The following is a 23,196-nucleotide window of genomic DNA, read 5'->3' as shown; positions in this document are numbered from 1 at the left end:
GAGATGTTTACTGATTTCTTGGCAAAAAAACAAATTTTAATTTCAAACATGAAATGACTTGTATGACTTGTGCATCTTTATTTATTATGATAACAATTATTATTATGTTGTCGTTGATGTTAAGAGACAGAGCCACATTCAGGACACAGTGTCTTGCTATGGTCTTCAAATCATGATGTTAACCGTCTTTAGGTGCTAATCCCTTTAGGATTCCATTAGTTATACATGTTGTTGGTTGTAAGGATTTTCTTTTTTTTTTTTGCAACATGGAGGTGGTGTGTTGTTTCCTGAGCAGATGCTCCATTTAAAAGGCCAGAAAGTGTAATTGAAAAAATGGAAGCACGCTGAATTTATCTTGTCGTGGCTTATTCATCAGTGTGTTGTTTGCTGAAGCTATCAGTGACTCATGCACTGTATGCATGTTTGTTTTCTGCCTCAAGATACAATAGACAATGACCGTATAGAGAAGGAAGTAGGTTGTGTCAACAGATCATGACCTGGATTTAAAACCACAGCATCAAAGATCGCTGGCACAACGCTACATGCTGAGCCCCCTGACAACCAGAAAACCACTATGCTTTGTAGAGCTAAAGAAGCGAAGGAGAATTCATTTGATGATCAATTACAGGCGTAAAATCTCCATGTTGATTTTGGTAAATAATCTGCTGGAAGCCTTTGGATTTTGCATAACTCAAAATACGGATCTATTCTGCTAAAGAGAACCAGGAGAAGAGAGATGTAAAGACCCGAAAAAACATAGGCTACATTTATTATAAAAAATAGAGAGTAGAGACTGGCAACAATTTAAATTCAAGCTAGACAGACAAATCTTCCATCGTACAAAACTCTGACGCAATGCTACATATGGCCCTTCATTATTTTTTGAATAAGGAGCCTTTCTAGGGTCAGAATGTCTTTTCAGCAGGTCATTTTCTCCACCATATTGCTCTGATCACCTGCTGTATTTCCCACTTAGGCTGCAACCCTGCAGCCCTCTGCTTGGCAGTGCCAAGGCTGCCATCTGTCCACACTGTAATCCTCCTTTCACTCTATCTACTGCTGTTGTCACCATCTGTGGTGCTCATCAGCAGGCCTGGAAAGCTGATTTCCTATGTTGTACATTGGCACTTCAACCAAAAACAGTAAAATCAATTCTTCATTCAGAATCTATTTTAGTATTGTGACTGATATGTAAAAAGATATATATTATTATGCTTTGTAGTGTGGGCACACTAGCTGCCATAAATAATCATGATTACTGCGGCAAATGCTCGCTGCCATACGGACAAGTCACTTTCTGATTTATTTTATTTTTTCTGTCCTCGATCAATCTACTAATGTTCCTGCAGGCCACCATACATTCTCTCTGACCGTGAGCCCATCAAGTCAAATGGCCCTGTGTCCAGCTTGACTGACAAATCAGCTGGGTCGATTTATGGATGGATATTAGCTTGTTACAGGTATATCTGTATTGGCGTATGTGTTGGCCGATAAGTAACAACAAATGTCAGTACATAAATGCCAAATATATGTTTGAGGTCATTTAGAAACAGCATCTCCATTGTTGTTAAACTCTCTGTCGATATTGGTATCAGTCTCAAAAATCCAGTATAAAGTAAAGGCGGCTCCAGTGATTTCATATGTAAGGCACACTGAGCTGTTGTTGAAAAAGTTCCGTCTCGCTCGTAGTTCATAAACACGTTTCATCTATGCGTTTGTGTTAGTTTATAGGTAGTTGTTAGGTAGTTGCCGAAAATTCTTTTGTCATTGGTACAATCAGCTTCAGGTGCATAACCATAACCACTCCCTGGGCTTTGAGTGCTACCAACTAATTATCTCATTACACCAGGTACGAAGCAGAACGTATTTCTCAACCATAAAGAGCGTCATCATAACGGGCATCTCTGTTTCTTGTTAGGCTTGTTTTGTCATCCTCGTTATAATGAGGTGCTTAATTGTAATAACGAGATTTTGGCGCCTCTACACTGCTGTAATGTGGCAAATCCCTTCATGAAGAATTAAATATTAAATAAATATATTATTAATATATGTAAATATTGTCAAAACCCAACAACAAAAAAAAACAACAAAAAAAATGCTGATCTGACTGAAAGAGCAGCATTTTTCATCAGCTGTGTGTCTGCTACATCATGTTTTTTTCCCCTGCTCGCCAACTGCCGCTTTAGCTTCCTAATGACTGTACGTCATAATCATGAGGTGACGCCGTCGACATGTGCAGTTACTAAGCGAGCGGCTCTTCTTACTCATTCATTCATATCAATCGCTCTCATCAGCTATTCATTAAACACCTGCTCTCTTGTTCTGCCTCTTGTGCTGATGAAGCAATCATTGTTTAAATGTTCCCACCGCTGTGTCTATACGCACGTGTGTGTGTGTGTGTGTGTGTACCGTTGTTTACACAGCTCTGTCATTACCGTGCTGATGCCTGATAATGAGCAACAGCCTCCAACACCTAGAAATTTGAATCCAATCGATCCAAATCGCAGAAATGACCTTTTACTTCTCACGACTGGTCGGTGTAAACCTTGTGTCTGCAACAAGTAAAAAAAGTAAAATAAAACAACATAATTCAAGAGGTCAGGTCCATCAAGGAGTGTTTGATCTTTAAAATTCATCAAATTGGACTGTGACCTTCTCATGTTTTGGATTTCCCATCATCCCCTTTTAAACCATTCTGTTTATCCAACAGTTAAAGAAAAGTTTTCATGATGGTGTTGTTCTCGCCATTCATTCACATCTTAAATATGCAGAACAATAATAAGTTGATTGACCATTTACTGTTTGACTAATTAATCAAATTCCAGACTTATAATCAATTTATGACTGTATTGTTTCATCAAGGGATGGAAGTATCAAACTTGCTTTTGTTTGAAAAAGGCGGCCATCGTTTTCATTTGTGAACCTTTTTTTTTCCTCTATAAATATACTGTATATATATCATTAATTTGACTACTTTGGAATATTTAGCAGCAGAATTTCCTTTTAGTTATATATTTAGACAGAATAAATGATCAGTTGATGAAAAAATATGTATAGATGAATTAATAATGAACATTAGCTGCAGCCTAAATGTGGTTTAATTTCTGGACCAGGATTCAGAAGCACAATCATGATGTAACTTTAGCTTTTGTATCACACATTTTCCTCTGCAGATCTATAGAAAGTCATGCAATATGTTTTGTGAAAATGGTTTAACAGAGCTCAAATGATATGCTCTGGATTCAAGCAGTGAACAGGTTAAAAACAAACTAACCATGACCTATGAGACCATAAATCAACTGATCAGTACAGCCTCAGTAGTGCTGATAATGTCCCAGTGTCAGTGTGACTTTATTGTCTCATTCCTAGTAATTTGTTACTGACAAGCCTGAGCTTGTTCTTGCCAACAATAGATACAACTGTAGAAAGTTTCCTCATTTCAAAGATTTGCATAGTTATGAAACTGACATGCAAATAAATTGGCAAGCAACATGTTTTCCATCAAACAAACTTTTTTTTTAGGGTGAAAAACAATACTAATGTTTTAAATCCCTTATTGTTATGGTAGTGTATTCAGTTATTCTGATTTCCAGTGTCACTACTGTGAAGGAAGGAAAATAAAGAATTCATATTTCTGAGTAAATACTGGTGGAATGTTGTTTCATAATTGTTTCCAGTGACATGGAAGAGGGCTGGGCACATTTCAGCTCCACGGTGTAATCCTTCATAGCATTACATCAGACAGCTGTGAAGCAAGCGTCGCTCTGAGATGACGTGTTTTAAGCTGCAGGCTGTGTGTCTGCGTTGGATCAGTGTCGTTAATCCACACAGAGAGAAAGAGAGGGAGGGAGAGGGGGAGGGAGAGAGTTGACCTTGGGCGAGGCAGCCTGGAAAACTGTGTTACATTCACTGTCAGTCATGAAGACGGGTAGATGACAGATGGCTAAATAAACAATAGAGTACACATGGTCACCTTTATTTTCAGGAATGCATTGAGGAAATAGCTTCACATTTGCATGCAAGTGTCCATGTGCCATCCAAAGAAAACTTGTTTTTTTTCTGTTATAGAAAAGAAAATATTCTGCAGGCACCCTCAGGTGGAGCAACATCAAAATCACATCAAAACAAAATATTAATATCATGAATAAAAAAGTTTTGATTGTCTGTATAGAGTACTAAGTGTTATCAGTGAGGTCGAATCCAGGAGTCTGCATTTTAAACCATTATGCCCATTTTTCTTTGCTCTGCCTAAAAGTGCCTGAGGAACATTTTCTTCTGAGCTTCAAGAGCACCATAAGGTTCCCTGGATTTACTCCATGTGAAAGTGATTGAGCACTTAGCCTCTGCAGTCTTCCAGTGTCCCTGTTACACTGGATAATCCACAGAGCATGCTGTGAACAGTTTTCAAAGGGACTACTAGCAATGAAAACTGCTATCATTGGGGTCTGTGGATTATCCAAAGTAAGGAGGACATTGCTTCTGGAAGTGTTGACATAAAAAAAAATAAATAATTAAATGCAGTTTTTTGAATTGTCTCCATATTGCTGAGGTGGTGAAGCACATCCAACCAAAAGTATCTGCACAGCTGGAATATTGCCAGATACACGTGAAACAAGAGAATATGTGTCCTGACCCTTTAATGCTGTTTCGATAACACGCTATTTTGTACTTTGTCTGTACACAATGCGATGTTAGGTCAGTATACCTCTTAATATGCAAGTCGTAGCCATTGGGAATCTTTGTTATGGTTACCTTTCCTACAACATGACAAAACTGCAGCGTTAGCAAGATGGTCGAAGATGATAGAACAATTGGTAGATTAATGGATTAGTAGATAGATAAATCTGCAACTATTTCGATAATCAAATAATCATTTCAGTCATATTCTAAGCTAAAATGCCAAAAAAAAATCTGTTTTCAGCTTCTAAAATGTGATTATTTAATCTGTGTCTTTGTCATATATGATAGTAAACTGAATATCTTTTGGACTGTTGGTCGGACAAAACAAGACGTTTGAAAACATCACCTTTGATTCTGGGAAATTATAACAAGCATTTTCACAATTTTCTGACATTTTATTGACTGCACAATGAATCGAAAAAATAGCAGATTAATTAATAATGGAAAATATTTGTTAGTTGTAGTCATACTCTTTTTTTCAGGAACACACTGTTCACATCCACTTAGTTACACATACTCACATCTGGAAGCTGCCCAGTACAATCACAGCCAAACCCAGTTTTATCAGCTGGACTCTACCATGGAGCAATTGGGAATTCAAGGCCTTACTCAAGGGCAACTCAGTGCTGCTCTTTCACTTATCCTGCCCAGATTTCTGTTGATGCTGTTTACAGCTACACAGCTCTAAGGTTACTTCAAAGCCTCATGTCAAGCTAAAAATATGGATAAACTTTTATCTCATAAATAATCTGGGTTTTAGGTTGGTTTACCCTCCATTATGTCCCTGTAAATATCTGTGTAGCGGGTCAATAGCCAGACACACAGTCACTTCAGAGCAGAAGATCTTTTAAAAGTTGTTTGCTTCCATTTTTGTCATCTTTATCCTATTTGAAATGTGATAGATAGCCAGCATCTTTGCGTCATGAACTGTACCCGCCTCTTCGCTGTTGCTCAAATTAGAGGGTTGTGGGAAAAAAAACAAAAAAACGGTTAGACACATTTTTATATGTGTCGTTCCCTTTTGGGATTGAGCTGGTTATATTTAGTTTGGGGTTTTGTCCACTGTGTAATAAAGTCCACGCTGCGTCTGGCCAAGAGATGATAAGCCTTTTTCAAGGGAGGTAATGTGCAGGCTCAGGGGCTTCCTCATCTCGGCCGATTCAGGTCCCGCTGAGCCCCTGAGAATACTGATCACTGCTGCGGATGCAAATTAGGGGAACTTTCTTCAAGGTCAAAAAAAGATTCATGCAGAGCAAATTAAGTCAGATGACTCCTTGCCCGTTGTGGCTTTTTAAATTGCACTGAGCCTGGCAGAAATGTGATACATCTTCTGGCGGGTAATGAGAACATTATTTAAAAAAAAACAACAAAAAAAACATCTTTCATTATTTTTCTCTTCCTACACCTCCTGTGCTTAAGATTCAGCAAAGGGATATGAGACAGTGTCAATTATAATATGCATAGATGCCTAAAAAAGTGCTGAAAGCAGCCACATTATTCATAGAATGATTATTTCCCAAAACATATAAAACTGATCAGATCTCTTGCTCTTATATACCTTAAGTGGAAAAATGCAAATAGTACAAGAAGTAACACAGCAGGAATATAATATCAGCTGTAGAGTCCACCACTTTACTTAATCACTCAGTGAACCGCGTCCTCATTTAAAAAATCAAAGCACATTGAGCATCGCAGGGATAACAACCTCACCCACTCCAATTACATATTGGCTTTTCTAATAATAAAATTAGGATTCATCATGTGAAAAGATTGAATTACATGTACAGTAATAAAAGAGAATATCGACTCATCAGTATAGAAGAAAAGAGCTTCATCATATTTCCATTTTGAATGTGAATGTGCTTCCTGTCATCATCATGTATTCTGCATTTTAATGTCAACAAATGTCTTACTGCTGTCTAATTGTTTGTGTATTGATTGGATGTTCAGTGTTAACAGATTGAAGTTGATCAACCTCCTAGTGTATTAAATTAAAATTCACACTAAACTTAAACTAAAAATCACACAAACTCAGCGGCTAGCTGGTGAACCAGATTTGTACCTCAGAACTTTGTGGACACCAGAACAGAGCAAAAAGGAGAGTAAATATTGTCAGGTTGCCAGAAACTCTACTCTAAAGGAATGCTAATATTGCTCTGCTAGATGTGTAACTAGGAAGCTCTTTGCTAACACATTAGCCTTGTCAACTTTATAGAATTATAATGTCACTATTATCCAACAAGAATCCCCTAATACTGGTTTAAACACCGATTTCACTGCTAAGATACATGGATTTCGAAAATCAAATGGGTTGTAAACAAACCCACCATAGTATCTAAACTAAATTTTTGTAATTGCTAACGCTCCCCTGCTGTCCATCATAGTTCAACGGTAGGTACAGTCTATCAAAGCTGAACCAGGGAATGGCTCTGCAAGACTTAGTGGACATTTACCATGGACCATTTAGTTAATAATATTAATGCTGACCTTTTGTTTTCACTTCTAATTAAGTCATTTAGGTAATATAGATAAAGTGGGTACAACCCAATTAACCTAATTAAATATTTTTATTGCCATCTGTCAGTGACAAATGAATTGGCAGAAACATATCTGGCACAGCTGTGTAGTTGCCTGAATATAAACCTCACATGCTAACACTACATATGGATATGTCTTTTTTCCAACATATACATTATAATTATGTAATATAGAATAGTAGAATAGAATAGTAATTGCTGTGCTGTCACTCACTCCCCTTTAAACTGGTTTGACATAAGATGATAGGAGTGCTGTGTTTAAAAATTGAAACAGCCCAGTTGCTGCTATTAATAGAAGCAGGGCTCCTGCTGGTGTGCAGCACTAACCAGATTAAATCATTATGCACTCACTTTCAGTGATCCTGACTATTGTAAATATGTTACATGTGTGGGTTGATTTTCTGTTTTCCGTTTGTTCCAGGTCCCATCAGCAGCATACTGGTTAACACATACGGCTGCAGACCCATTGTTATGATGGGGGGCTGCCTCTGTTCCACTGGCATGATCTTAGCTTCATTCTGCATCAACGTGATGCAGCTTTATATCTGCATAGGAGTTATTGGCGGTAAGTCCATCTAAAGCCACTTAAGTCCATTTTGAGTTAATGTGATTAGCCTCTACTTCTAAGTATCACGTTAAAAATAAAACTGTTGTAGCAGAAAGAGTGCTGGCTTTGTTTCAGCTTTTTTTCTTCAGTATGTTTTGGTTTTTGCCTTAATCTCATCATGCTATATTTTTAGCTTACAACTTACACATAATGGGGGTTAGCAAACAACAGCCTACCTCCACCAGAATAATCTGGTCCCCTGATGAAAGCTGAAATTTTCTGTCATTCCGCTTCATCAAATCTTTTAGGTTTATTTTGGAGATCTACTGTAGATATAGTGCAACAATATAAACTCATAGCCCATTTAAATCCAATTCAATGACATGAATTTACCATCTAATAATCAATACTCACATGCAAAGCAAACCAATAACTCTGTCTTGTTGTGCACCATGATCAAGGCAATCGGCAGCTGTATGTGAATTTGCATTTCAGAAAGTTATTTGATTCAATATTAATATTAAAAAATTGCTAAATTAAACTTTTATGATATTTCATCCCAAAAACTGAGTGCAAAAAGCCTTTTGGTAGCAACTTACTAAGTTCCAATTATTGTAATCTATATCAGTTACTTTGTAACATCAACATACAGTCACTTTTTATTTTTTCTTCTTTTTGTTCAATACTGTAATTGATTGTAATGTGATTTCAAATGACATTGCTGCCTGTTCATAGGCAAGGTGTGATTTGCCATGGGGGATGGTGGGGATTTCCCCTCCTCTGGTCTGTATGTATGTCTGGTCTGGTCTGTATGTCCCTGCCTGCCCTGCTGAGTTATTTTTATCCCCGGTGGGGCCTAAAATATGTCCCCCTTATAGTGCACTGCTTCACCAGTAGACCATATAAAATAACTAAAATAAAAATAGTCTATTTAAAAAAATCTAAGTAAAGCGCTGCAATGTCAGAACAGTCTATAGTGCAAATAGGCCTGTGCGATATGACAATATAGCTATATTGTGTGATGAGAGAAAAATGTCTATCGTTTGACAACTGTTTATTCATTGGATTAAAATGTACTATATCAGGATAGATGTCGTTATTGGGATACGAAATGACCTATATTGGGATATGAGATTTTGGTCATATCGCCCAGCCCTAAGAGCAAACAACAATAAAATCAGAAATGGACTTTCCCTGTCAGTGCTTGTGTGACAATACAGATGAAACTGCCCTAGGCTATGTGATGACACGGTAAATGGACCAGGGGTTGCCTCCTTCCCTGCTTGGAGATTTGTGGAGATGTGGGTAAAAGAGGGGCGACATGCTGTGGATGACCCCTCCACAGGAAAGAAAGCAGACTGTTTTCATAGTCTGACAAGTAGACATGTACTGTGGCCTATTTATTTTTTATGATGACAGCATGTTGTGCTATTGCATGTTGTGATTATTTTCTGTTCAGTATTGAAGTTTGCTGCGTGCTGCGCATAGAGCTGAATTAAACAGTGACTTGCAAGAATGACACAAGTGTATTGGCACATCTGGCCAAGTGGCACTATCCACAGTACTGAAAGGAGCATTGAGGAATTTAATTCTGGCATGTTAAAGCTGGGGTGCAGGACTTTTGTCTCCCCTTTCTGGCAGTGAGAGTAATTACAAAAATACTGTGCTTATTTCATAGGCTCTGCCGTAGTCTATGCTGTCGCTATTGTTGCGGCTGTAAAACGGTGGAGAAATTGTTTTGAGCATCACACAACCCCTGCAAAATAACTTGTTTCCCTATCAGAATTTGATCCATTTGGTCTGGAAAATCTATAAGAGCTGCACAATTACATTATTTTATCCCCATTCAAGTTAACAGAGGGCTAACCGTAAGTTAGCCACTCGGATGGCAGAAGTCTCTGGTGTGCATGCTCTGCCCATAGAGCATGCGCAGTGTGCAATCATCCAGCCAGGTTGGGAACATTGCCACCGACACCAGATTAAAAACTTGGTGATAGGCTTAATCAGTATTCTGTGAACTCGTTTGGCAAGGGTTTGAATTTAATGGCCATTCATTTATATGTAAAAGTTCTGCACTGCAGGTTTAAATAAGCATTTAAACTTTGGTTTTATTGTATATGATCACGTCCTCTATGTGTCCGGATGAGGAAAGGACAAGGTATGAACTTGACATCACATTGCTTAGAGTGAAAATATTGTGCTACTTGATGAATTCAATTTTTGAAAAATGGATTAAAATATTCCTGCTAATGCAGTGGTTAAGTTCAAGTTTCCTAAATGTTTTATTAAAGTTCATAATTATTTTACAAATGTTACTGTAACAGCTGCAAGAAATAACCTAATAGTCTTCATATAGGCCCACTCTGGTTATTTTCATGAATAAGAATGTTTCAAAAACATCCCCCTTCTGATTTTTTTTTCACAAATTGCACCCTGCTTTTATATATTCTTATTTCATCTGTTGTCAACAAATTCCAAAAACCATCAGTTCCTCTGTGTTCTGTCTTGGTACCATTGAATACTAACTAGTATATCAAATGTGTTCATGTAGCGCTGGTTATCAGGGTAAATGGCTGCATTTAGCACTTATTTAAAATGCTTTACAATTCATGCATTCATTTGTTCACCCATTCATGCACTGTCACACACTGATGGCAGCAAGCTACCATGCAAGGTGCTGGCCTGACCACAGCTAGGGAACTAAACAACAAACCTATAATTAATGGACAACTCGCCCTGCCTCCTGAGCCACAGCTGCCAGCCGCCAGATTATTATATTTCATGTTATCATACTAACATGACATTAGAATTACCATGACTGTTACAAGTCTAATCTACCTCTGTATCTTTCCCCATAGGACTTGGATTAGCCTTCAACCTGCAGCCAGCACTGACTATGATAGGCAGATACTTCAATAAGAAGCGTCCCATTGCTAACGGGCTAGCGATGGCAGGCAGTCCAGTGTTCCTCAGCACCCTTGCTCCTCTCAACCAGTACCTCTTCAACCACTTTGGCTGGAGAGGGAGCTTCTTCATCCTGGGTGGCCTGCTGCTGAACTGCTGTGTGGCTGGTTCTCTCATGAGGCCTCTGGGACCTCCACCTGGCAAGGTCAAGAAGGACGAAGAGATAGCTGCCATTGCCACCACAACGAAAGAGAAGCACACTGCCTGGCAAATAGTCAACAAGTACCTGGATCTGACGCTCTTCAAGCATCGCGGCTTTCTCATCTACCTATTTGGCAATGTCATCATGTTCGTGGGCTTCTTCGCACCTATTGTTTTCCTTGCAGCCTACGCCAAGGACATGGGTGTGGATGAGTACTCGGCTGCCTTCCTGCTCTCAATCCTGGCTTTTGTCGACATGTTTGCTAGGCCCTCAATGGGGTTACTGGCCAACACACCCTGGATCCGACCCAAGATCCAGTACTTCTTCAGCTTTGCTGTGCTGTACAATGGGGTATGCCACATCCTCTGCCCGCTGGTGGAAAGTTACACTGGTCTGGTGGTGTATGCTATCTTCTTTGGCTTTGCCTTTGGCATGGTCAGCTCAGTGCTGTTTGAAACACTAATGGACCTCGTTGGGCCTCAGAGGTTCTCCAGTGCTGTGGGACTCACCACAATTGTGGAGTGCTGTCCGGTCCTCATTGGTCCACCACTAGCAGGTACTGTATGTCTGTCAGTCTGAGAGCATATTTTATTCACTTACAATTACATTTTTTAGGTAACAAGGCCAGTTAAGGCCAGTCAGCTAGCTTGCTAACTGTCAGTTGAAACACTAGACCTGCTTATAAGTGTGATTGATAACTATCAATTTGCAAGCTTGCTAATGGGACAATAAGTTCACACAGTGTATCCAAGAGACGTATTGTACCGTTGACTCATTGTCTCATAACCGTAATCATAATAATGTCTGCAAATCATGCCTTGTTTGCAGAACAGTTTGTACTCTGACAGAGGATGGATAAATAAAGGTCGGTGGTGCAACACAGCTAATAAGCTATGATAGCTTCTTCTTTTGTTGACTCTCCATATTTCCATTTCCTCAAAGGTCAGCATTGTCAAGACAATAGGTCTAAGTTAATAAAAACTGACCTTAATGTGAAAGATTTGCATGGATTTACTTCACCCCCACTTGCAAATTCCCTGATCTTCTTGATTCCATTCAAATTAACTGATTTGCCACAAAATATTTTGTTTGCAGGTGTGACCAGGCTTTTACTTAAACTTAAGCCTCCCAAGCTAATAATTTATGACAAACACAACACTGTAAACCCCATTAAAAGCATATTTAGATATGTTTTCTGTAAAACATATCTCAGCTCTACTTGGAAATACTTTAACATTTTAACGTTTTGTACCTGCAAATTTATAAAATCTTTATGTGCTTTCTTGCAGGGAAACTGGTCGATGTCACGAAGAGCTACAAGAACATGTATTTTTGCTGTGGAGCTATAGTGATTGTGGCCAGTATTTGGCTCTTCATTGGAAACTTCATTAACTACAGACTCTTGGACCGTGAGCGCAAGCGTGCAGAGATGTACAAACGGACTGAGACGGAAGATCCAGACCAAGTCCAGGATAAGAAAGAGGCTGATGGGGAGGCCCAGGCCTCCGAGGAACTGGTTGACAAAAGTCAGAGAGAGGAGGAACCTATGCAGCGGGAAACCAACATCTAAATCCTGCCAACAGCTAACCGCCACCTCTAATGCAGCCTCCCTACGTCCTCAACTATGATCAAACTGAGCTCCAAGCCAAGAGTTGCCTCTCTGTGTTCCACCAGGCTCTATTCTGGGTCCTTTGCACTTCTCTAAAACTAACTGCCAAAGCAACAACTGTGTTGTAGGAGGCTTTGAGGCATAATATCTGTTTGCCGAGGAGCATCAGCGGTGACTCAACAGATACATTAACCAGAGAGAAATGTGTAAGATACTGTATGCATGTGAAGAGGCTAAAAGTCAGAAAATGTTTGTGGAAAACAGTGTACTGCTAACTGTATTTTCTTTCTTGCCACGTTCACCTCATATCGGATTTATTGTTAATACAGGACTTCAACTGGAGTACAAATACCTTCATGGCAGTTACAATTAGGATGTGGGATTAGTGTTTCTGTAGAAACTGCAGAATTGGAAAAGCAAACATAGCAACAAATCCACCAATGCTGACACATTATTAGAGAATTAGTTGAATTCACAGTCAGACAATCAACTCTGCTCAAGAAAAGTATTATACACTAAAGTCTGTTTATAGTTTGATTTTAGTAATTTTAGTAATCTGTTCCAACAAGTAAAATGCATGAATATTCCAAGTTGTATCAACAAGCGCTATTCTGTTGTTACTCCTGTGTCTTCCGATATGATGTGAATGCGGCATCAGTGTGTTGCCACTTTTCCTACAGCACCAGCAAACTGAACCCACATGTTCAAAATTAGATCTGTCTTCTTCACAACACACTGAAGTTTTGGTTGATGAGGAAAGGTTAATTTATTAACATGAAGCAATGACAGTATTTCTTGGTGGTTGGAAAGCCCTTTCTGTGACTGAAAGGTCACTGGTTTGATTCTAACGTCAGCCAGTGTCCAGTCCTGGTGACATCTTGAGCAACACTGATCCCTAACTGTGCGTTCACACAACAAGTAACCAAGTAACCTGGTGTACATGTTGCATTTTTGGCAGATTGTGGGCAGGTAGAGGCTCTGATTGTATCTACTGAACAGTCAGATCAGACAATTGGAGGCACTCATTTTTTAGTATAGAAAATGAACCGATAAAATGATTTCAGAAATGATGATTGGCCTTAATGATTGATATACCTATTCTCTAAGCATCAATGTTGACAATGTCTGTTCCAGTAGTTTTTCAAATCAAAGTTGTGGAGATGTGGGAAGCTTTGAAAGGCTGGAATCAATTGCTCCCATTGTAGGCTGATGTTCATGATATCAATCAGTAGTGAACAAAAGAGGAGCTGAAATCTGACTTAATGTTGGCAGCCGTTGAGCCTAAAAAGTTTGGCTGAGTTTCCCTGGTTGCTCAGCTCTGTAGGAAGCAAAAACTTCTGATGACTTGTTGATTGTGTTGCTCGCCGTGTGAATGCAGCGTTAGCAACCCAGTGCTCTGGAAATGGTTGATCCATCTGGTGATATGTGTCAAGCAAGAACGCAAAATCCTAATTGCGTTGTGTTTCATATAGCAATTGGGTGCCCAGAAATTCCCGCTTCCATCAATAAAGAACAGGTGTGTTCACAGCTGGTGATGCTGGCGCCTGAGTATTATGCTGCCCACCTGAGCACTGTAATATTGTGTAGTAAGACCTGCACAAATGTCCCACTTTAATACTTTCGATCAAGTCATAAAATGCTTCCTATAAGTCGTCTATTCTTCCATATTGCACTCATGTATGCTGCACTAAAACAAAAAATGGCCATACTTCACCCCAAACATCTTTATAAACCTGCTGCAATCAATGAATTTGATTATGGCTGAATGTAATTTCCTCTGTGGGCCTTAATAAGGTATTAATGACCAAAAACCATCTACATAATAGTGGTTTTTCTACACATAATGCCCATGAGCAATATACTCATATTTTAATGCAGATATACAGGGACATGTTTTTTTTGTGTTCAGTGTAGCAGTCTATTCTGTACATTGCCTTAAATGTAATGGATGAATGCGGGGTAGATGTACAACGAATACTTAATAGTATTACCGAAGCTGATAAACCTTTGTATAAAATGTGACCCACTTTTTCGCTGTGATTGACTTTAAAAAGTCTCTGTGTAATCTGCATTTTGGGCTCCGTTTGTGTCCTGTATTGAAATGTATGTTATTGCTATGAGTTTAAGTAATCATGTTCTGTGTAGTCCCTTCATTAACTAATTCACTAACAAACAACGTCCATGCCAGTATCTTAAAACAGCCGAAGGAATATTAATGATACTACTAAATAATGCTATTTTGAATTGTATTGTGTGCACTCAAATTTATTGGATGAACATATCATGTAACAATTTAACTGTTTGTTGCTATAAATGTCACTATTACTTGTTCAATATTCTATCCATTCCATGTGATAATTTGTTAAATTTTATCCTGTCGTGCTATTGATCAGTTTTCATCTCGAAACCTGCAGCTTTGGCCTAAAGCCCAAAAGCTGACCAAATGGTGTCCTGACTCAGATGTCCTAACAAAGCCAAACACATTTCAATACCAAATTTAATTTTTCAAAGCAATCCTGAACAAAAAAAAGCAATGTTATTGTCCTTTTTTTTCCTGCTTTGAATAGTTGAATGTGTATTCGGAATCATGAAAATAGATGTCCAGCTGTGTGACAGTGGCTCTCAACCATGTCCCACTTTCACCCAAGGCTCATTACAACCACACAGCACGTTACTGTGAAATGTTCTCTGGTTTCTGGTGAAATCAGAGAAATAAACTGCTGTTTTATTTGGTTGGGAGAATCTGTGAGAACTTTGAGTATTGGTGGAACTTTGTTGAGAGCAGCTGCTATACAGTTGACTGTAAATAAGATTATTTTGAAAGATTTATGCACTATTCTGTTTGTAGTTTTACTAAGCTCTTAACTTCTTCTGATCTTGCTTTTGGTCTGCCCCAACAACATGAGGACAAACCCAGTTTGTCATTATTTTATTAGAAATCGTGTGTTGAAGTTAACTCTGCTTAGAGTTCATCTGTTAGCTCATATATTCAGACTTAGTTCACCAGCATTTCATGCCAATACTAGACAGTATTTTTATATTGCCATGTCCGCACCTTCCTTATAGCTTTAGTTGAATGACCTTAGATTCTTTTTGAATGTTATCCCGCTTGCACTTGATGAGTGGAAAGAGGGACTACTTTCGTTCACTGAAATCAGATGTCACTATGCTCACTGTGCATGATGATTCTCAATGAGGGAAACAGAGTGCTGCACAATCACTTTCTACCACATAACACTGCCCCCTGCTGGTTTCAAACCATTTAGACCAGAAGGTAAAGAAGCTTCCCCTTTCAACAGGAGAACAATAGTTTTCATTATTTATTATTTTTGTATATTCAAACAAGATTGCAATTTGGGTTTGTTTTTTTTCTTTTGTTTTTTGCCATTTATAAATGACTGATGCAGTTTCAGGTGTTATCAATGCTGTTCTCTTTTTTCAGTGGGGGGTTTGTCTCAGGATAAATAAACATTATCTATATTTATATATTATAGTATACAAATAGAAATATACAACTAAAGGAATACCCTTGAGACTTGTTGGATTTAGATGTCCCTAACATCAGCCTCCTACTAATCTGCTAATAGGGAAGCTCCCGCTGATGGTGGCTCTCTGCTTTCTATTAGTCAATTGTTCAGGTTCAAAGAATGTTGCATCTGTGTCCAAGTCAAGACATCAAAATTTCACACTGTTCTCTTATAAACTTTCACTATGCTGTACTGCAAAAACAATGAAATATTTGTTCATAATGAAGCCAGACATTTCTGTGTATTTTGGTTCAAAATGTGTATTCTAAGAACAAAGCGAAATGAGTTATAACTAATCCAAATAGAGATAATTGAGAGTGGATTTGACTTGCACCAATAGCCTTATCAATGATATTGCTTAGCATCTGCTATATTTTGTGTTTCTTTTTTATGTGTGTAACTTTAGAAACAGAATGGGGGATTTATTTTTAAATTTGCTGAAGACCAAATTTAGCAGTGAAGTTTAATTTAAATGAATATTAAATACTCCCCCCCTCTTGTATTATTTCTGTAAGTGCACATATCTGTTATTTTAAAAAGGAAATGTTAAAATGTTCACTTTAGGATTAGGGCTGGCTGAAAATTGTTTTATTATCTACTTTGTAGCTTGATTTTTCTTTTTCCCCTGATGTGTGGGATCGATATGCAGAATGTAATGTAACTGGAAGAGATGCATGTCTGTTTTTAAGGTTTTCCTGAAAAGCACTTAGCAGCTGACATTCTGAGCTTCTGACTGTGTTTAAATGATAGAGATGACAGCTGATTGGAGATTTAATCATGAGGCAGAAATTATCTGACTGGTTGACTTAAACCTTAAAGGTCAGAGCCAAAATCACATTTTACTGGAGTGAAACTCAGTGGAAAAAATGTGGTGTGAGAATAATTTACTATTATTTATATAACTTCCCCCTCTTTATTTTGAATTTTAGGTTTTTCACATACAGAACTCCATTTTGAAAAACATGATTTTTAAATAAGCAAATGCAAATCTCTGCCCACAGAGCCAGTGACATAATTTCTGCCTATAAAGTGTTCCAATCTTGCAACTTCTTGAACAAGCTTTCATTTTTTTCCTCACTGATGTGATGACACAATCAGCATGTGTTGGTGTTGAGAGTGGTTTGCTACTGGAAGGCTGCAGGACTGTCAATAACATCTCTAGCTGTTAAGCTAACTGTGCCTTATTGTGCTATGATGACCATTAGAAACAGCTTGTTGTGAACATGGTATTGTGTTGTTCAAATCATGATATTTAAGTTCCATTTCTGATTTTGCCCCTACTGTCTGTGTGCCTGCAAATCACTGCAGTGTTTCATTCATCAATAAAAAAGCTGTAAGAATGTATAGCACCAAATCTAGTCTAAATATCTACAAATTGTTCAGTCTTTGACAATATTTACTGTATATTGTGTGTACAGGGCTTTGTACACATAGTCACGGATGCAAAATTTTCTGCATATGAACACACTTGAGGACAGTGGTGTTCACATGTTTGGATCTCAGTACTGCAGTGTGTTTCAGCAGTGGACTCAGTCCAGTATGTCCTTCCAGTAGCAGACGCTCTGTGTGCTTTCTCATCAGAGCAACTTTACATTAAACAGTTTTTCAGCGTCAGTCTTTCCACTACCTCTGCGGCCATCATGTCAGAGTGAGGAAAAATACCACACGGGTATAGAAAAAAATCTGATTTATGTTTTTGTAATTCTAATAGAATTATATAACCTATCACAGTAGCTCAATAAAGTATATATCCAAACAAGCCTTTGGAATGTGTCTCTGTTTGTAATTATAAAGTATGACTTGTATGTTATAAGTTTTATCTTCTAACCAAGCAGATATTTTATGCTGCTGGTCAGTAGATTATGATGTGACTTAATCATCAGATTTCATCAGAGCTGTACTGAAAGGCAGCCTAATATTAGTGTGATTATAAGAATAAGAGGAAAATTAAATGAGCAAACAATTAAAAAACAAACAAACATGTAATGTGAGTTTTCTCTACTTTTTAGGAGAAACTGCCATCATATTGATTGCATGGATCAGCAATTCCTAATTAATTTACTTTTACCCAATTGCCTGTTAGCGGCTATAAATCCTGCTTACATATTAGCTTAGACACAATAAGAGGGTGGCAATGTCGTCTCACAGCCAGAGGGTTCTGGGTTTGAACACACCAGCCGGCTGGGGACCTTCTACCCATGCCTGCGTGGGTTCTCTCCGGGTGCTGCGGCTTCCTCCCACAGACCGAAAACATGCAGGTTGGGTTAATTGGTGACTCTTAATTGCCTGTAGGTGTGAATGTGAGTGTGAGTGGTCTCTATGCTATATATTAGCCCTGTGATTGACTGACGACCTGTTCAGGGTGTATCCCACCTCAGCTGAGATTGGCTCCAGCTCCCCTGCGACCCTACAGAGGATAAGTAGCAAAGAAAATGGATGGATGGATGGACAATCTGAAGAATGTTTTGATACAACCACAGGGGGTTGCCAAATTTAGACATTTTCGAAGTCTACATGTTGTGGCTTTAATGTTAAAAATCCCAGAGAGGGTCTTTATAGCCACACAGAAAACAGGCCAGAGAGCTAGATCCAATATATATACAAGGAAATAATTAGTAGGTATTGCACCATATACAATAACACACTCTAGACTATTATGCACCAAATCAGTCACACGTACAATATGTGGCAAGATAGTTTCAACACCACAAAATACTAATTGTAGTGGCTGATCTGCCCATCAAATGCAAAGTCTTGCAAGTCTCTCAGAAATCCTGCTGATAGGCAAAAAAACAAACCACCTGGTGGAGGTAATAATCCTTCAGTAAGCCTGCACAATGAATAATATCTGTGTGTGTGTTTCCAGTAACAGTCAGCAAACATGATCACCTGGATGCCACGAGAAGCTATCATTAGACTCAAAGTGCAACACCTCCTGCTCTCTTCCTGCACCAAACCCACTACTAATCAAGCCTGTCAGTAATTCTGCCTGGCGACCAATCCTAACCTCCATCACTGCATTTTAAAGATGCAAACCAGGCACCCACCATCACCCCTCCCTGTCTCATTAGTATGCAATGCTTTGGCAAGCCTGCGCATGCTGATGATGGCTGGAGACCCTCAGGCAGAGTTTCAGGCTAGATTTTAATGGGGCGGTAAGGGTCAACAGGAGAGGAGAGAACAATAAGCCTCTCCAGTTTCCTGTGATAGGCGTTTCAGCAGGACCGGGCACCTCAGGGGGGGACCTGTTGGGGTTTGAATGCAGAAATTGACCTTCAAAACAGTGTCAAACTCTATTCCCTGCAAGGCTGCAGAGTTTCAGGTCGGCTGCCTTTGAGTCCTGGCGGTTGGCAATTAGCTGTCACACTGGCATACAGGTCAACCACACTAACTATGTTGTGATAATTGGTTAAATACTGAAGGGATGTAGGCGGCCCAGTAGAGATGTTGCCATTCTTTTGATGTTTTGTTGGGCTAATAATTGCCTTGTCTACCTGTTTCCGATAGCTTTTTGGTTTGCATACTTTGCTTTTTTTTCTTTTAAATGGTTACAGGGCGGCATAAATATGGCTCAGACCAGCTGTTTTAAACTGCAAATCACCAAATATATCCTTACCTTTCCTTTAAGGTTAACTTGGCTTGTGTTGCAAAACTTGAACTAATTAAGATTTAAGAAATAAAGCTTTTCTGCAGCCTGTTTCTTTGTATCTGTATCTCACTGAGGGGCTTCCGTCATATCAAAGGTTGATGACTCTGACTAAGTGAACTCCTGCATATACAAAGCTTTATTATGTGCTAGTATCTCAAACTATAACAGAGGGAAACCTGGCAGAAAACTGCTCTCCAAGCATCAGTTTAAAACCCTGTTATCGTGCTGCACACAGTAACTGTGCGAACGAAACCGATAAATGGTGGCCCCGAGGCGTTCTGACCCAAACTGGACCTCAAACCGACATGCCCAAAAGCTACAAGCTGCTCTGGTGTCTCAACAAGACACACATTAACCTTTCCTCCGTTATTTTTCTGTAGAGATCTCCCACTTTGAAGTGCTTCCATTTAACCTTCATTTAACTTTTGTGTCATGCACTCCCCGGCGCCCCATTTTGACAGCGGAAGCCTTTAGAAGTCAGAAAAGGCCTACGGCTATAGATGGCATATCAGCACATCTGTCTGCTCCATCGCCAGGTTATAGAGGGAAGAACTGGCTGTTCGTTCTTCTGCGAGTGTTCTGCCACTGACTGACTGGATCTCGCTGCAGATCAGTGTCAGGAAGACGCTTTCAAAAGGCATAATCCTGATCTTAAAGGGACAAAGAGTCTGATTTTTACTGGTAATAACACCAGTACTTATAAAGCAACCAACCCAGCAAAATGTCATTGAAAAATCTGAGCTATTCAGTACGTGTCTATTTTGGCATGATGATTAAAGTTGATTAAAGCTGAAGTTGTGTTTTTGTTCAACTAATGATTGTGAGATCAATATCCACTTTCCTATTGTAGCAGGGGACACAGGTCCCTGAGAAGGGGTGGGCCTAGCAGAGGGAGCAGGTGATAAATGAGCACAGGTGTGAGAGTTCTGCCATTTGATTGCCTGCACTCGGTGTGATTGTCCCTGTTCCTGCTGCTGCCCAGGTAACAGCTTTCATTATATGTTTGTTTTTCATTATTTTATGACTTTGTACACTTCTGTAATGTTAGGTAATGTATGTTTAATGTTTTAATGGGTCTTGCCATAATTTTAGGTGTGCTCAAGAAAGGGGGGGGGGGGATTGATAGTTTGGGGTATGTGGTGGCACATTATTTAGTTGGTGTTTCTTTTGTTTGTCTTGGTTTCGTCATTGAAGCCTCCGCATCTTGAACTGTTACACTTTTAGCTCTGTTTTGGTCTCCACCAAGTCTTGAGGAAAATACCTTGCTCCTAAATGCTCCTCTGTGTCCACCAACTTGTCACTCGCTTTGTCAGCATGTTGTTTGATGCTGGGCAGGTAATGTAAAGTGGGTCTGTCAGAGATTTTTCTCCAAAAACACCTGCCTGCTGAACTCGAAATGAGATTGATGAGAGCAATGAGAGTGAATCAAAACAGTAAAATTGTGGGCTGTAAAACCAAAAAAATGAGCTGAAAGATGCTAAAACATTCCAACTGAGCAGAGTCTGGTGATAATTCTCTGCAGTGTGAACAAAAACTGGTAAATTGAATTGTCAAATGTCACACTTTTGAGACAGAGACATACAGATGTTGGTTGCTTGGTGGAACATACTGGCCAGGGAAGACGCAACAATTACAATGGTCAGCAGCAAAACTCATAACTGCCACATGCATTGGTTTTTGAAGATGCACACAAACACATACAAACATTTAGCAGCTCAGTGAAGGGTTGAAAATTCTCAATCTCAAGCCAAAAATGCCAACAACAAAGCACTGCTGTTATTCTGTTATTTACTACTAACTATATTTTTCTGCTGTCAGTGTTGTGTGTCAGGTTGAGAAAAGTCAATGATGCCTTTTTATTGACATTTTTTAAAAAGCCTTACAATTTCTCTTCACACTGGCTCTTCAAACATCTTAACAAGATAATTCCTGTTTGATGGCTTTAAAAACGTTTGGCCTTGCTTCTTGTCACTGTTATTAATCCTTTCTGTTGGTGTGCTGTTTTTTCATTCTTGCTGCACTTCTCATATGTCTTTTTTGTGTAAAACACCAATGTTTTATTTCATCTAATTTTCAGGAGACAGCATTATCAACCTTTTTTCCATGTTGCAATGTAGATCGACATTAATGTCTTTGTTTTCAATTTTTCCTAAACAATTTAAAAATTGATAATTAAAACTGCATCCATCTGGCTGTACAGATTTAGCTCTATCCCATTTACTGTATTCACATGTACTCGTGTGTACAGTGTGTATGCATATTCATGATATTTATAATTTTATTTGTATTGGCTGTTAATTCCCTCATTGTATCAGTATGAGTCACTGCTGGTGACAAACCCTCTCTTTGCATAATCTAACGGGAGAATATAAATTGGGATTTTGACACTGACTCCAGATTTTCCATCTAATTGCAGTTTTTATAGCTCCGTAATAGACTTATTAACCAAACAAGTCTTCAAACGGAGCGCTTTGATTTGAGTTACACAACCGTGACTAGTGTGTGTACCATCATCCAGCACTGGAGGGAATAATGAGTCCAGAAGGAAAATCTTTTTTTTTTTTTTTTTGTTTTTTGAGCATCTGAGGTTGTGACAGGGTTTCTCAGGCTTTTGCAGAGATAAACTGAGACAGTGAAGATCTGTTTTACTGCTTTGATCTGGCCTGCCTTCCCACTTAACTTCTGATGACACTGCACTTAGAGAGGGCACCGGGAACGTTAAGCTTTATTCCCTGACTTTTACCTTAGTTGCTCTTAATATTGGAAAAATGCAGAGGTAGGTAGAAGAGAAAGTGTTTTATTGATCACATAAGAGGACATGGGTTTTAAGAAAAAAAAAAAAAAAAAAAAAAAAAGATTTTGAGCCAATTCACCCTGCTCAAAAGCAAAAGCAGCTCAGTATGTGTAAGACATGCCTGATTCTGTACATTCAGTGTACATCTGAGCCTTTTTTGCATGACTTTATGCCACATTTGCAGGCACAAAGCTTAAGCCTGCACATAGAGGGCACTCTTAGCTCGGTTTTCTCTGCAGTAATACCACTGGGAAGTTATTTATAGAGAGGCTGAGACTGCCTTCAAAGGAGGAGAGAGCAAGTTTTATTGAGGTGATTTTGCTTTGTGTGAGATAGAAAGGACGGCTTAGTTTCTTTTGTCTTCAACTTTACAGACTATTGTCACATTTTGTAATCTCTATTATTTAGGACAAGAAAATTATAAAATGTTAAATTCTAAATTTGATGATGTTCAGTTTGTTCTGAAGCCCTACAAGGTTTGAAATGTCTCTGTTGTACAGCAACAGCAGTGATTTTTCAAAGTGCAAGTCCACCCTGAAGGAGGATTCACCTTTTGATTTTGGACAGTTGAGTTTAGATGAAGAGACTCCAAAATGTGCTGTCATCACACACAGACTTTCTCTGGCTTTATTGACAGTGAGTGGGAGACCAAATTTGTGGACTCTGTCAGTGCTGAGGGTGAATTTTTCTGTGAATTTATTTAGGACTGTCAATCTATGAAATAAGCCTTGAGCGTAAAAACTCAAA

At 38.8% G+C, this 23,196-nt stretch overlaps 1 protein-coding gene across 2 annotated transcripts in view; it reads left to right on the top strand.

Annotated features, from left to right (window-relative positions):
• LOC137176247 (monocarboxylate transporter 2-like) overlaps positions 1–17,765 on the top strand; it is a 29,770-nt gene extending 12,005 nt beyond the window's left edge. For both annotated transcript variants that reach the window (XM_067582429.1, XM_067582430.1), the window contains exons 3-5: positions 7,639–7,782; positions 10,623–11,426; positions 12,160–17,765. In XM_067582429.1, coding sequence (XP_067438530.1) covers positions 7,639–7,782; positions 10,623–11,426; positions 12,160–12,440 — 1,229 coding nt within the window. In that variant the 3' untranslated portion in view covers positions 12,441–17,765. The remainder of the gene's footprint in view (positions 1–7,638; positions 7,783–10,622; positions 11,427–12,159) is intronic.
• Positions 17,766–23,196: the final 5,431 nt, after the last annotated feature.

The sequence above is a fragment of the Thunnus thynnus genome, chromosome 23, assembly GCF_963924715.1.
Source record: "Thunnus thynnus chromosome 23, fThuThy2.1, whole genome shotgun sequence".
Taxonomy (NCBI): Eukaryota; Metazoa; Chordata; class Actinopteri; order Scombriformes; family Scombridae; genus Thunnus; species Thunnus thynnus.
The sequence above is the reverse complement of the archived record's forward strand: the minus strand, read 5'-3'. Positions and strand labels throughout refer to the sequence as shown.